Source organism: Lampetra planeri, chromosome 15 (genome assembly GCF_965212315.1).
Source record: "Lampetra planeri chromosome 15, kcLamPlan1.2.h2, whole genome shotgun sequence".
Taxonomy (NCBI): Eukaryota; Metazoa; Chordata; class Hyperoartia; order Petromyzontiformes; family Petromyzontidae; genus Lampetra; species Lampetra planeri.
The window spans coordinates 13,758,722-13,774,139 of NC_136121.1; the positions used below are offsets into that span (position 1 = coordinate 13,758,722).

At 56.7% G+C, this 15,418-nt stretch overlaps 1 protein-coding gene across 2 annotated transcripts in view; it reads right to left on the minus strand.

The window, feature by feature from the left end:
* The window catches only part of PPAT (phosphoribosyl pyrophosphate amidotransferase), a 36,221-nt gene continuing 20,803 nt past the window's right edge, over positions 1-15,418 (minus strand). For both annotated transcript variants that reach the window (XM_078601207.1, XM_078601208.1), the window contains 10 exons: positions 12,237-12,303; positions 10,991-11,197; positions 8,348-8,460; positions 7,281-7,426; positions 5,652-5,727; positions 5,405-5,556; positions 4,679-4,806; positions 3,997-4,218; positions 2,821-2,941; positions 1-1,520 (listed from right to left, as the gene is read on the minus strand). In XM_078601207.1, the coding sequence (XP_078457333.1) occupies positions 1,306-1,520; positions 2,821-2,941; positions 3,997-4,218; positions 4,679-4,806; positions 5,405-5,556; positions 5,652-5,727; positions 7,281-7,426; positions 8,348-8,460; positions 10,991-11,197; positions 12,237-12,303 (1,447 nt within the window). In that variant the 3' untranslated portion in view covers positions 1-1,305. The remainder of the gene's footprint in view (positions 1,521-2,820; positions 2,942-3,996; positions 4,219-4,678; positions 4,807-5,404; positions 5,557-5,651; positions 5,728-7,280; positions 7,427-8,347; positions 8,461-10,990; positions 11,198-12,236; positions 12,304-15,418) is intronic.

Genomic DNA, 15,418 nt, shown 5'->3' on the forward strand with positions numbered 1-15,418 from the left:
TAATGTAACATCTTTTTTATTCAAATTGACCAAAAAACAAAACCGTCATCACAAAATTAACTTTGTTTAAAAACACATTCGCAACAACAAGACACAAAACCCGTCGTCGCGCATTCCGAGCAACGACGAGAAATCAACTTGATGGCGGCAAAGGCAGGCGACGGCAACTCGTCTCGGGCAACATTATCTGGGCTCTAGAGTTGCACCGCCGCCACATTCACCGTCTGGTGCCACACGCCACCAGTGGTTTGCTACAATTTACGTAAACAAGGCCTCAATGACGCGCGATGCCTCTTTGAGATGAAGTACAAAGATCAACAGTGCAAGTTTTTGTTTCGCTTGCAATAACGTTGCTAGCAACAAATGCTGTTGCCGTGTGCTTTTTGTCCGTGTCATCGAGTTTAGTTTTTTAAGAAAAGGATGCAACACCGGGGAAAATAAAAGTCGCAATTAGGTCCGCAACTCGAAGCAACTGTTATTCTAGCATTTTGTCTTTTTGCACGAACGATATTGCGCTGATTGATTTGAATGGGCCACGTGGTAATTGTATTAACCTGGACCAACATGGCTGCATTTCTTGCCGTTGCATGAGATGCCTCGATGTTTGTGAACACTGCATTAACATGTAATCATGGTTTAAAGCGCACCTTTTTTTCTTTAAAATGTCTCAAAAATTCCTGAAGAGTTGTTTTGTTTGTGTATAGGTTATGAAGCTGCCTTTACTTTCCTAGATTCACAGCCAGGCTTCCTGTGGCCGGGCTGCACAGAGGGGAGTGGGGTGGGCTGGTGTCAAGGCCTACGCCTCAATTAAACACAAACATGGCCCAACATTAAGTTCAAAGCAGGACAACAATTGAATGATGCAACAAAGTTACGTTCAGGATAGTTTCACCGTTTAGCTTCGACAGAGGGCTGCAAAGGGCAGTCTGTGAGTTCCTGCGCCATCCCTACCGCCAGTTGCATTTTTGTTTGGCACTAAATTACAAAAATAACAACAAAACTTAGTGTCACATTCGGGGGGAGTGACAGCGACTAGGCAGCAAGCAACCAGCTGGGCTTCTGTATCTCGAGTGGCATCGACGCCTCTCCCACTACTCGGGGAACGGGACACCGTGCTGCGTCTCTCCGTCACATCGTCCATCGCTTGCGGGGGTGGGGGTCAGGCCTCCACAGCTCCAAGGGCTTCTCTGCCACGTGGCCGCTGCCCTCCCCCGCCAGCCTACTACGGCCGCACGCTCGCGACGACTTCAGGAGCGTCGCTAGCATCGCGGCGCAACCGGGGCGCCAACGCGGCGGCGGCGGTGGTCACCACTCGAGCTCCACGGGGTAGCTCCCCGTCAGGCAGGCGGTGCAGTGACCGGAGCCTGCCGAGCCGTTGGCCACTTCGCGACCGTCGTGGTCGCGATCGTCGTCGGGTTCCAGCTGCACGGCCGTTGCCGGGACGTTGCCCCCGTGCTTGATGCCCTTCTGCACAGCCCACTGCAGCCCTGCCACGGACAGGTACTCCACACTGTTGGCATCTGCGTGCAGTTGTGGGAGAGAAGGATTGGTAGTAGTAGGGGGGTGGGTGGGGAGGGGGGGGGTAGACAGAAATGGGTCGGCGTAGGGCAGAGGTGGCGAGCGCACGCGGCCCACAATTTCACGTCGCGCGTCACGCGGCTAAAACGAGCGGCAAAGAGTCACCGCAAGCTTCTCGGCAGCGCTAATCTGGCACGACGATGGAGACCTAAGGCCAGGATGGTGGTGGTGGTGGTGATGAGACTGATAAGAGAGATCCTTGAATGCTGTGCGGCGTAACAAAGAGCGGACCGTTGGGGGTCAACTCGGCCGTCCCACAGAAACACGGAAGCGATGTGGAGGTCCCCAGCGGCGCTCGCCTTGAACCTGTTGACCTTTACTTGAGATTATTTATAAACACGAGGCCTTACGCAGTGGTGTGTTGTGACAGCGATGACTCGCGATGGTCCTTGAGGTCGGGGATCACGACCCGCGATAGCGGTCAAGCCCGCGTCGTTGTTTTCTCGGTCCGTGTTCCCATTACAAAAATCGCCGCCCTCTTCCCTGCCTCCCCGTGCAAGGCATGTGCCGTGACGAGCGTGGCGTGGTTTGTTGGGTCGCGATGTGGCAGAATTCAGCGTGGGGTTGCGTGGATCGGTGTTGTGCGGCGTTGTGACGTTGCGTGCTTTGTGCTTTAATTGTCGGGCGGTGGTGGCTACGGACGTGGCCTACGACCCGACGCTGTAGAACCAGCGAGGGTTGGTGGATCGCCGCACCGATGTTGTGAAACTTCCTTCTCGTAGGCGTCGAGGCGGTGCCATTCCCTGACTTGCCACACTGTAAAGTGCCTACCAATATCTGCCCTTTCTGCACGGGAAAAAGTGTTGTCCCCTCGCTCGCGTGAGTTTTCCCCGACAGCTCTGGTTTCCTTCGCAATGTACAAACAGTCATTAATGATCTCAAAACATCTTACTATATGGAACACAGCAGAGCTTGGGCAATTGCTAGTAGCAGCGGCTCATCGCGTGGCTGATGTCTTTCCCCGCTTGTCTGAGGTTCCCTGCACCTTTGAGTCGTTCGCTCTCCGCGAGTGAATACTGTGCGGCCGTGCCGCAAGTTCAAGATATTACTATAGTTCTGCGTGGCATTGTGCAGCGCGCTACGATTCGGTGCGGCGTAACAATTCGATGCCAAGCGGTTCAACGTGGCCCGACGCACTGCAGCCCAGCGCGGCGCAGCGTGTGCGGCACGATCGTGGTGCGGCACGATCGTGGTGCGGTTCGGTGTGACGCGGGGCGTGGCCGCGGTCCGGCGCGGCCTCACCGAGGTGGCTGGCGAGGGAGTTGAACTGGGGTTTGTTGGCGATGAGCTCCTCACGCGTCGGGATGTTGATGCCCATGTAGCACGGGTGTCGCACGGGCGGCGAGGCGACGCGCACGTGGACCTGCGGCGGTGGCGGAGCGGCACGGCGCGGTCAGGCCCGGCACGCACGTCCCACACACACGACACCCCCCGCACCCCCCCCCCTCCCCCACATTCAGCACCATGGACAAGTCCCGGGGCACTCTCTTGGCGTGAGACAGATTCATATTTAGGTCGATAAGCAAGATGACAGATCAATCGACAGGTGGAGAGAGATCGATAGAGAACCTTCATGAGCTGTGTAGAGCCGACAGAGACCAGTCTCTTGTGCAGACCTACACAGAGACTCAATAGTGAGAAGGAGATCGCGCAGACTTACACAAAGACCTGTAGACTCACACAGATAATAAAATGGACTTTACATAAAACCCACGAGCTTACATAGGAACGTCATAGGATAACACAGAGACACAGACTTAAACGTACAATAGCTAGAAGCCACGAAGCCCAGAATCTAAAAAAAAACATACAACAAATCCCGACGTGTAAACAAAACCATCGCGGCAAACGCTGCGTGAAATGTAACCAAATAACGATGACTAAAAGCAACAAACTCGCTATTTGGAGCGGTAAAAGTTATAAATTGTTGGCGCGTCCGCCTGCATGAATGAAGCAGAGTGGCGCGCCCGCCACCCGGAGGTCGTCATCCCCGCCGCGGTCACCACGACACGTGGCACCTACGGAGGTCCCCAGACCTTCAACAACTTCACTGCGAGCGGGGCGAGCGGCCGGGAGATGGGGTGGGGGGGGCGGGAGATGCGGTACGAAGACCACCGAGGCGCGGCTCTTCTGACCTCTGACCTTGGCTGCGGAGCACGGGTCGGGGGGCGGATCGCCGCCCTCTACAAACAGCGCGGCTCGCCGGGCGGTGGCGAGCGAGCAAAATCGCAACGTCGCCGTTTACCTCCCGCGGGCCGCGTCGAACCGCGGGCGCAGGATCGCGGCAGCGATGTAGCGCGGCGAGCGTGGGCCCCGGTGCGACGAATTCGTTCTGCGATCCGAGCGGGAGGTCGCTCTCCGGGACCCGACCCTGTCCGCGCTCCCGGCGCCGCGCGCGCTCCCCCCTCGTGCCCTCACCTCGCTGGCGCCGCCCTCTCGCAGCAGCTTGATGATGGGCGCGATGGTGTTGCCGCGCACGATGGAGTCGTCGATGAGCACCACGCGCTTGCCCGCGAAGTTCTCGGCGAGCACGCCGAACTTCTTGGCGACGCCGAGCTGGCGCAGGCGCGTGTTGGGCTGGATGAAGGTGCGGCCCACGTAGCGGTTCTTGCACAGCACCTCCACGTACGGCAGCCCCGACTGCGGCCACGCACGGACGGGCACCGGGGGGCTCGCGTGTAACGTGCGCTCGTGCGCGTGCGTGCGTGCGTGAGCGCAGCGATAAGCGCCCTGCGCTACGAACCCGACGACTCGAGTTCGATTCCCGCTTATGGCCAACACCGGTGATGATTATCTGAACCGGTCCTGGGCCTCCCCTAGGTCGACTAAGCCTCAAATGAGTACCTGGTGCGGTGTGTAAACGTTGCCACTGGGGAGACAAAATCGGTCGGGCGAAGTGCTGGCCACCCAAATTACTCAATTTGGATTAAACATCGAAGCGGTCACCAAGATTCCCTCGACTGTGCAAGCTTAGCAGGACCCTCCTGAGAAGTCTTGTGACTCGGCGAGGCTTTAGTTTTCCTAGGTAAACAGGCGCAATAATAATAATATTGACGATAACGCACGACTCCTGCGTACGTGCGTGCGCGTGTCCACCCACCTCCTGGGCGTATCCCAGCGCGGCAGGCGTCGCCGATTCCGGCACGGCGCTCACCAGGTCGGCGGCGACCGGAGCCTCCGTGGCCAGGCGCTGTCCGCAGCGGTGCCGCACCGTGTACACCATCTGGCCTGCCGGGTGGGGGGTGGGGGGAATGGGCGCAGGCGGAGTCACCCCGAGGAACTGGACGGCGGCTTGCGCATGCGTGCGTCTGAGCTTGTTTAACAGTCGTGCAGAGATTAGCGCGCTGCGCTACGGACCCGGAGAATTGAACTATCCTAGGTCGACTCGGCCTAAAATGAGTCCCCGGCGCGGAGAGTAAACATCAGCGCGGGGGAGACAAAGGCGGCGAATTCCTCCAGGCAGCGTGGACGAGGGGGAGGGAACGAGGGGTCAGGGCCAACAGCGCTGGCTCGCGAACGTCAACAATAACAGACGACGGTGGCACTCGGCTAAGAGGTCACGGGGTCAGAGCCGGACAAACACGGCCGCCCTCTCCACCTGCGGGGTCAACAGCATCACGGCAACGCCACCAAGCGAACGTCAACAACGGCGCTCAAGGGAGCGGGTGAGCGAGTTAGCGGCCGACATCTCCGGGCCGGCAGCCACAATATTTGCATTCCATGGCGAACGTAAACAAACACGTTCGATTTTAACCTGTGTAGCTATTATTTATTTTTTTAAATAAACGACGCAAACGTTTCCTTCGTCCTGCGGTGCGCCACCTACCCTCGAAGACCGAGTCAGGCCGGGCGAAGTAGACGTACTCGAAGATGCAGAACGCCGGCGGGTCGGCGTGCGGCCGCGGAACCACGCCCAGCGAGCGCACCCCGCCCCGGCTGATCGCCACCATCTCGCCGGGACGCACCTCCTGGTAAAACCTGCGCGGCACGAGCGTTGTTAAAGCGGCGCGCGCGCGAGAACACTTACGACGCCGCGACCCGCGCCACCAAATTCTTGACCCCTGACCTCTGACCTGGCCCCGATCGACTGGAAGCTGCAGGACTCGGAGGAGACGACCCAGCCCTCAGTGTCACCCTCCACGTTGGTACCTGGCGAGCAAAAAGAAAAAAAGAGAGAAAAATGACGCATGAGCATTAATTCTGTAACGATTTTCATCCTCGGAAGTGTTTGATTCGCGATGAAAACGTTACAAACCAACGAGACCAGGTCACGCGGCACATGACGCGCAACTTCTCGAGAGGACGTCGCGCGCACCATGACGTCATCGCAAAGCGAGGGGAGCCGCCGCACACCTTGGTTGCCAAGACAGGTCCCCCTTTCACCGCTGGTGTTTTGTCGACAAGTTCTGGCTGCTCTCACGATCAATGTGTCCGTAATAGCAACGCAAATTGGCCCAAAAGTTTTGTTCGCAGTGCGTCTCAAATCGCTGTCCTCCCGTGTTACGGAAGGTTTTCAACCCACGTGCGAAAGCGCTAAATAAACATAGGTCTAGTGTTGCGATAGCCGAGCGGTGATGGTAGCTACGTACGTGGCCTGTAATCCTGCGCTGTTGAGTGGCAGCGACGGTTGGTGGATCACCGCACAAATGTACCCTGGCTCACCAGGAGATGGCAGCATAGCAGAGCGTGGCGTGCAGGGGTGGGGAACGTCTGGCCCGCGGGCCTTAATCATTTGGTCTGTTCCAGGGGCGAGTTAATGAAATGTTTGACCAAAATAACAAGCAAATTTTTCAGTTGATAATTTTGTATGGCCCACGAATGATGTTATAAATATCCAAATGGCCTTTGGCAGAAAAAAGGTTCCCCACGGATATCGTGTTTCCTCCTCGCATGCAAGGGGGCTTTCTTGATGTACTCTGGTTTCCTCCAGCACGTATCAACACTCATCAATTGGCTGAAAACATCCAAATACAAAGAGAAGCGCAGAGTTTGTGAAATTGCTGTTGGCGTCGGCTCAGCGTCTGGCTGCTGCCGATGACTTCCAGCTGGGCGATTGTGAGACGTGATTTGTATAAACGACGACACCGACGCGATAGAAATTTAACCCGTAACATTATTATGAAAAACAGAAATGTACATTTGTTGAACCTCTCTTGCACTGTACGTAGCCAATCGTGCTCACCGGAGGTGCGGGAAGAGTGGTGGTTGGGCGCAACAGCACGGTGAGCTGCCAGTCAGCCGATCGCGAACAAGTTAAGCTCGCGACCGTAATTAAAATGACTTTTTGAAGCCTGCGAAAGCAATTCACTTTTCGCACTGGGATTAAATTGAACCGCCTATTGCCAATCGCTACCCTACTTACAACGGAGACGGACAGATGCCTCAACCAAGCGAGAACCCGGTAAGACTAGAAATCAATTTTTTGCAAGGGATGCGTTTTTTTTTTATTGCTCTGGCCTAACAGCACGAGTCAAGCAACGTGAGCGTGGGTGAGAAAGGGCACTCGTTTAGAGTGGGAGCATGGGTGGGGGGGCGGGGCAGAGCCTGGGCGAGCGTGTGGAGTAAGGGTGCGCATGATGTATGTATGTTGAACGTCATTCTCCATGACCTTTGGAGACAGGTTTGTAATGGTGGGTGGTCGTGGGTGGTCGTGGGTGGTCGTGGGCGATCTTGTACGATAAAAGATGGGCGGACGCACGCACCGGGGGAGGACATGCACGAGGGGGGCACGAGTTGGCCCAGGCAGAGCGGCCGGAGCCCGTAGGGGTCGCGCACCGCGTAGATCACGTCGTCGTGCATCACGAGCAGCGAGTAGGCGGCGCGCGTCTCCTCCATCAGGTTACGGATCCTGCCAGGGTGGCCGCAGAGACGCCATGGGTGAGGTGGGCGGGGTCGAGCATCGGGTAAGCGGGGTCAAGGGTGGGCTAGGCAGGGTCAAGGGTGGGCTGGGCGAGGTCAAGGGTGAGGTGGGGGTCAGGCACGTTTTAGGACCCCGGTGCCATACGCAAGCATTCGTTTATTAAACATTGACGATTATGTCATTGTGGGCGAGCGAGATGTGTTGAGCGAGCGAGATGTGTTGAGCGAGCGAGTGAGCGGGCGAGCGGGTGGGTAAGCGAGCAAGTGAGCGATGGCGAGCGATTGTGCAAGCAAGCAGGTGGGCGAGCACGTGACGGCCAGGCAACGAGCGTGTGGGGGGAGCGAGTGAGCAATGGAGAGTGATTGAGCGAGCCAGCTAGCGTGAGGGTGAGCGAGTGATAGTGACTGGGCGAGCGAGCAGGAGGGCGATTGAGGGTGAGTAAGTAGGTGACTGAGCAAACGAGTAGAATGAGTGAGCGATCGAGCGAGTGGGTGAGTGAGCGAGTGGGTGAGTGAGCGAGTGGGTGAGTGAGCGAGTGGGTGAGTGAGCGAGTGGATGAGTGAGCGAGTGGGCGAGTGAGCGAGTGGGCGAGTGAGCGAGTGGGCGAGTGAGCGAGTGGGTGAGTGAGCGAGTGGGTGAGTGAGCGAGTGGGTGAGTGAGCGAGTGGGTGAGTGGGTGAGTGGGTGAGTGAGCGAGTGGGTGAGTAAGCGATCGAGCGAGTCGGTGAGTGAGCGAATGCGAGCGATTGAGCTCCGGACAGCGAGCGAACATTCGACATTGGGCGAGCGATTTGGTGAGCGAGCGAGTGAACGAGCGGGCGAGCGCGCGAGTGAACGAGCGATGACGAGCAATTGAACGAGGCGAGCGATGGGCAGCGAGGGAGCGAGCGAGCCGGCGAGTGGGGCCCACCGCGCCACCCAGTCGGGCCCGTGTGGCTCCTCTCCGGGCGGGGTCAGCGCCAGCAGCTGAGTGATGAGTTCGCTGTCCGAGGTGCTGGACAACCCCACGCCGTGACGCAGAACCTGAGCTCACAGAGGGTGGGAGGGCACGGGGCAGTGGGGTGTGGGGGGCGGTGGGGGGATGTGGGGGGGGTAAGGAGTGGTGGGAGGTAGCGTAATATGAGATTTAATACACATCATCCGGCTCAGAATCTGAATATTTATTGATACTGGAGGAATCCGATAAGCTATAAAGCTCTTTTTCACAGTCACCCCCCTCCACGATTCCACGCAAGTCTAAGGGGCGTCTATACATTCTGTAGGCCTCTATGTAGGTCGATGGATCGGTAGGTTAAGTCATTGGGTCGCTGTGCTAGTCTACTGAATTGTCTGGAATCTCATCCGGTTAATAAAGGATACTGTATAGGTCTTTGGGTGTCTATGGAAGTGTTTGGATCTCCCTGCGTAAGTCTATGTTATTATATGCCTATAGTTTGAAACAATGCAAGCTAAAACCACCGACGATTTCTTTCATCTGCGTTGAATATAATAGCGCCCCTAGTGGCTGTAGGGGTCACGTGAAACAATTGCCCGCACACAGGGCAACGTCGGGAATTGTCAACAAACAACCCTTAAATGTTCACCAGGTCGACTCACCGAGCGGCGCTGTGATTAAGTCATCTGAAGACCACAGCAGATTTTACTTTTTTTCTAAATCGAACGACGGATTCTGTTCTCCGTACAATACCAGCCAAGTTACAATGACTACGCTGTACACGCGGCCGATTGATTGGCTGCGACCCCCAAAACCGTCTGTCGTCACCCACATATTGACTCTCTTGTATTGGGGATTAAAGTCTTAAAGTATTTTGTTCACTCCCCCTACCACCACCACGGCCACCACCATGGCCACCACCAGTCGACGCGAGTGAGCGAGTGGGGTTGGCGGAGACGCCGCACGGCAAGAATGCGGTCGCGCACAACGGCGAGATGGTCAACGCCGCCAAGCTACGCCGCAAGGTGCCCCCCTCCCCGGAGGAACTGGGGGGAAATAATGGACAATGAAAAATAATAGTTACAATCGCCCCCCCCCCCCCCCGCCAAACAAGGCGGCGTTTGAGATGGCCCCCCGCGTTTGCTTCGTGGTGCTCAGCATATTTTTTTAATGCGGGAATAGGCGGCGATGCACATCCACGCCCATTCGGTCGCGACCGCGTTCGCCAACAACGGCACCGATTCACGATTAGAAACATTCCGGCGACGCCTGCGGTTACAGTTAAGAGTTGGCGCAAAGCTCGGGGTTACGGCTGGGCTATGGATTAAGGCCGCAGCTCTGGTACAGCGGGGGGGGGGGGTGGGGGGGGGGGGGAGTTGGGATCAGTGGGGAGGGGTGGGGGGCAATGGGGATTCGGTTCTAGATCCGGTCCTTTATCGCGGTCACCGACGCGGTACCACCGCCGGTACTGCATCAACCGTCGGGGCCCGGCTAACCATCGCCGCCGTTAGGGTTTGATCTCGATCGGCGGCGGCGGTTTCATCGCGGGCCCCCCCACCGCCCCACTGGCGCGCGTCGTCCAAGCGCATTTTTTGGCGCACGTCGAGGCCGGGCCCGAGCCCAACTCCGCCCCCGTCTCTCTCTCCCCACGCTCCCCGACGCGCCGGGAGACCGGCAGCCAGGCACCGCGTCTAAAAGGGGCGCTTGTAAGATTTCGGTCGACGGGGCCAAGCGACGCGCGTTCGCTAGGATGGGGGGGGGGGGGTGGCCAGCGCCAGATTAGCGGGCCAGTAGCGCGCCAACGATCCCTGGGTTCCAGACCCAGAGCCAGACGCACGCAGCCCTGGAGTCCATCCCAGCCGCGCGAGCAACGCCGCCTCGTGAGGAGGTCTCAATCACGGCAAACTGCTGACGGCTCAAGAAACTTAAAACGCGCCCATTGCGGAAAATCTGACGAATCGGGGTAAAATTCGGTCCAAGCCCAGAATAAGAGGGGACACCGTTTCGCCAGCAAGCGAGCCAACGGCTTCGCGTCCGCACAGCGCGGCACCGGCTGCAAGATAGACCCTCGCGAGGAGAGATTTTCTTAACCAACATTTGCCGAGGCCCCGGGCACAACAGCCGAAAATTCAGAGTGGCCGGCAAACAACGGCACCGGGCTGTTGGTGGCTCAAGTCGGAGAAACGGGACCCGGCCGCCGAACGCGGCAAAGCTTTGCTCGGATTCACCGATGCCAAAAGCGGCGCGAAAACAACGGCAGGAAGACCGCGGTGGCAGGGGGTGGGGGCCGCGGTGCTGGGGGGCTTCAAGGGTGCAGCAAAGCGGGGAGAGGGGTGCTTATACATTTACATATAATCCATACAAGTTCATAGCTCAGTGGGATTTACCTGGGAAGATAGAACGCTTTATTCGTAGAAAATATTTTTTTTGGTGATTTGCTTCCCTTTCCTCTACTTTGCACTCCTATCGTATTTTTTCGTGTCTCTTGTTGATCATTCTGACCCCGTGTCCTGACCGGACATCTGTGAAAAAGAGCTTTATAGCTCATCGGATTCCCCCTGCAGTACAAGTATTCCGATGCTTCTGAGATCTCTGGGAGGTGGAGGTGGGGGCAGGCACCTTGCGGCGCAGCTTGGCGGCGTTGACCAGCTCGCCGTTGTGTGCGACCGCGATCTTGCCGTGCAGCGTCTCCACCACGAACGGCTGGCAGTTGAGCAGCTCCGAGTGACCCGCGGTGGAGTAGCGCGTGTGGCCGATGCCCAGATTGCCCTGCCGCAGCTGGACCAGGTCCTCCTCCCGCACCACGCTGCTCACCAGGCCCATGCCCTGCCGGCCACGGTGCCGCGGCCGCAACCAGGGGGTGCACGCACCGCAGACGGCAATGAGAGCGAGCGTCGACCGGTGTTGCAGCAGGGGGAGGGGAGAGGTAGCATGCGTGTGGGGGGGGGGAAGGGGTGAACCGAGCCAGGAGACCGAGAGATAGAGCAGATAGAGAGAGTGGAGGGGAGGGAGGGAGCAGAGGGATGGAGGGACGGAGAGAGGGAGGGAGGGGTGGGAAGCAAGGGGGGGGAGCGGAGGGGAGAGAGTGAGGGAGGGAGGTAGCGGAGTGGAGGGAGTGCAGGGGAGGGAGGGAGCGGAGGGGATGGAGGGAGGCGATAACGGCGGTGGCGGTGCTGGTAATGGTGGTTGTTGAGGCAGTGGTGGTTATGGTGGTGGTGGTAGTAACAGCAGCAGTGGTGGTGCTGGTGGTGATGACAGGCTTGCATGCTTGAAGCGGTGTTTGTGGTAGTTGTTGGCGGTTGTGGTGCATGGCAGCAATAGTGGTGGCAGTTGTGGTCATAGCAGTGACACGCGCACTTGCGAGCAAACACACAACATAAAGACAAAGTTCGCCTGCTGGGGCTAATGCTGTTAGAGAGCACCTATTAAGGCTGGCACGGCGGCATCCGAGGGGGTGGGTGGCCAACACCACGCCCGGCGGCCCTTGTATTCCCAGCGCTGATGTTTACACACCGCACCAGGTACTCGTTTAACGAGGAACTTGAGTCGCCGGGTTCAAAATGCAGTGCAAACCACTGCGCCACCGCTTTGCACACAATCACGCACGCACACGCGCACGCACGTAAAGACACACAGAGTCTGAAACCCCGCTCACATGAAAGGGGAAAAGTCTGCAGATAATTAAGCGGTAATGACACCGCCGCCGCTTACTTTGGCTTGTTCTGAGATTTTTTTTTAACTCTCTCTCTCTCTCGCTCTTTCATATTCGGCGAGCGTTCGCGTGAGCCGCTCGGATCGCGGCACGCGGGGGGAGGCTGCGACCCGCGCCGGCGCCGCCGCCGCCGGGCGTTCCGCAAGCGGCCACCTTGTGCGTTGTGAATCGTGGCTGGGTCGCCCCGTTGCTCGTGACGATGCCGGCGCTCTCCTGGCCCCTGCAAGGCAGCACGGGGGAACGCGCGATGCAGTCACAACCCCCGCCAACGGCAGGAGAGGGGGGGGGAATAAATAAATATAGAAACGTATACACGCGCAAACACCAACTATAAAACGGTTGTAGTTTCCAGCTCCGCGATTGCTTATTCAACGCTGCCGCTGCCAGGAAGGATCTCTTGACTTTAATAATAATGATAATCATTTACACGTTCATCCAGGGAGAGCCACACAGGGTCCTTGCTGCTACCGCCGCCGCTGCTACGTCCGGCGTTTACCGTTAAGATGCTTTCAACCGCAAGTTTTCAGGAATCTCCGCGTGATCCACCAAGCCCCGCCTACAAAAATGTACCGTATCATCGCCGCCGTGCACCACAGAAACGAAGGCGACGTCCGTTCCCACGCCTTGCGCGAGGAGGCAACGCTCTATCCCCGTACAGATGGAAACAGACGGCGATCGGTCACGCTTGCCGTGCCGCCTTCTCCTGGCAACCTCCTGGACACCCCCGAGGAAGGGAACTCGAGAACCAGCGTCACCCTTCGTCTCTGTGGTGCACGGCGGCGATGATACGGTACATTTCTTTAGGCGGGGGGTTGGCGGATCACGCGGAGATTCGCGGAAACTCCAAAACCCGCTGGGGGCTGCTGCAAGGTGGCCGGGAGACGGGAGCACGGCGAGTAGGATTTGTAAATCCATCTGTGCGTGACGCATCTGCTTCCCAGACTAGGACTTTATCTCTGTTGGTGAGGCTTCATTGAGCTTCGCAGCTCTGGTACAAGTTGGCAGTTACAGCACATTGCAGTTATCAAGAGTTACACAGAGACCCGTAGAGTTACAGACACACACAGAGACATGTACACAGAGACACGGAGAGATACACAGAGACACGGAGAGATACACAGAGACACGGAGAGATACACAGAGACCCGTAGAGTTACACAAAGACACGGAGAGATACATAGAGACACGTAGAGATACAGAGACCCATTGAGGTACAAAGACACCTGTAGAGTTACATACAGATCCAGAGTTGCATAGAGACATGCAGAGTTACATATGTTTACGCGATCTAAACCAAAAAAACTCTATTATGGCTGTTGGTCGCGGAAGCCTACGTGTTAAACTACATCGAGTAACTCTACGGGTCTCTGTGTAAGTGCAGAGTGATACAGAGACTCAGACCCCAGCCCAAGACAGCGGTGGGAGCTACAGAACATCGCATGGTGAGAATGTGCAAACCAACCAAAGCAAAAAAAATTACACACGAAGCCACGTCAGAACTCCCTTCAAACACGACAAACAACCGCTGCCTTCTAACACACAAATCAACAACGGTGCGCATCAGAGAATCCCGGCGCAGATGTCCATGTAAATAAACCGTGTACACAGCCTCAGACGCAGCACGGCTTGCTTACAGCATTCATATCCAGATTGGTAGGAACGGACGAGAGCCACTGCGTTCGAACAAACAACCGAGTGGATAACAAACCTAAGATTACATCATTAATCTGCTGCTATGAATCCATACGAAAGCAGACGTAGATTCCGACTGGTTGGGAGGACAGTGCAGAATTTGCCTGCCCCACAAGAGAAGGCCCCGGAGCCGGTCGGCTTCCCTGGCCGCCCTCGAGGGCTTTCTGTGGCAACTGCGGTCTCCTCCCTCGGGAAATCAAAACGCTCCCGGGAATGAGGAGGAGCCTTGAGACTCAGCGAAGGGTTCCCGGGTACATGAGCACCATCGCTGTTAGCGCCACACCATTGGGCGTGTGGAGGCTTTGGTGGACATTCCACATTCCTATGGCAGGGACTAGTACGCGTAGGACGGTCTACGTTGCAACCAAAGTGGGTAGTCTCAATTTATCGACCTCACGGAAATGACGACACTCTGATCGCGAGCCGAGTGCTGCGGCATGGTGATATCCGTGGCCACACAAACATCGTCGATTCACTCCATTTGGGCGTTCGTGTGCGTGTCTGACCGTGCGTGCGTGTGCATCCCTCCGCATTTAGCAACATGCTTTTAGATTATGTAGATTATTTGGCTGTGATGAATCTCCACATAAGCCACTTCGTTGAGCTATCATTTGTAACCACGTTCCCTCTGAAGATGAAGAAGCTATATAGCTCGGTGGGCTTTACCTGGTAAAATAAAATCGTACTTTTTTGTGCGATCCATTTACCTTTCCTCGACTTTGAACTCCATTCGTGTTTTGGTACCGTTTGTTGTTGTAACGTTCGGACCAAACCCGACTGGACAGCTGTGAAAAAGAGCTTCATAGCTCATCAGATTCATCCAGAATAAATAAATATTCTGATGCCGAGTGTGTGCGTCCTACGCATTTGCCTATGTTTGGGCGCGTGTTTGTGCGGGTGCGTACGTGTGTGTTTTGGTGCTTGTGTGTTGTGTGTGCAAGTTTGTGTCCGTGTCGGCGTGCATGTGTGCGTCCGCGTGTGCACATGTGTGATTGTTTCAGTGTGCATGTGCACGCATTCATGCGTGCGCGTATTTGCGCGCGTGCACGTTTGTATTTGCACATGCGTTGGCGCAGTGGAAATAGACAAATTCGCTCGCTAGAGACCCCCACATTCAATTCCCAGCAATGGCAACGCCACAATTCAAACCTCACGACACCGTACCTTAGAGGTCAGCGGGGGTCACGACCTGTGTGGACCTGGGGCCCGGTCGCTGGGTGAATCCACTAATATCATCGCGCGGCCCAACCCCAAAAATGTACGTGGGCACGTCGCACCGGCTATCAAAACGTTTGAAAATAACATGCCGAGTTCCGTGAAGTTTTTTAAAACAAATTGTAGCATCTGCAACGCTTCCCCTCTGCTTGCGGAGCAGCAGTGGTCGGTGGACTGCAGCTTGGCATTCACTTCCCCTAGGTCTACTCAGCCAAAAAACGCACCCCCAATGAGCACGGTTGGCTACGTATGGTGCAAAAAAAGTTCAACACATACGTATACATACAAAACACGTGCTCATTCCCACGAGCCAAACGACACTGCCGGTCGTAACCGGAGGCGGCAGTGGCACCTGCCTACCGAATAGGCACTCTCTGACCGCCGCCGTCGCAGCTGCTTGCCGACGGTGAAAGCCGCCTTTGTGTCCC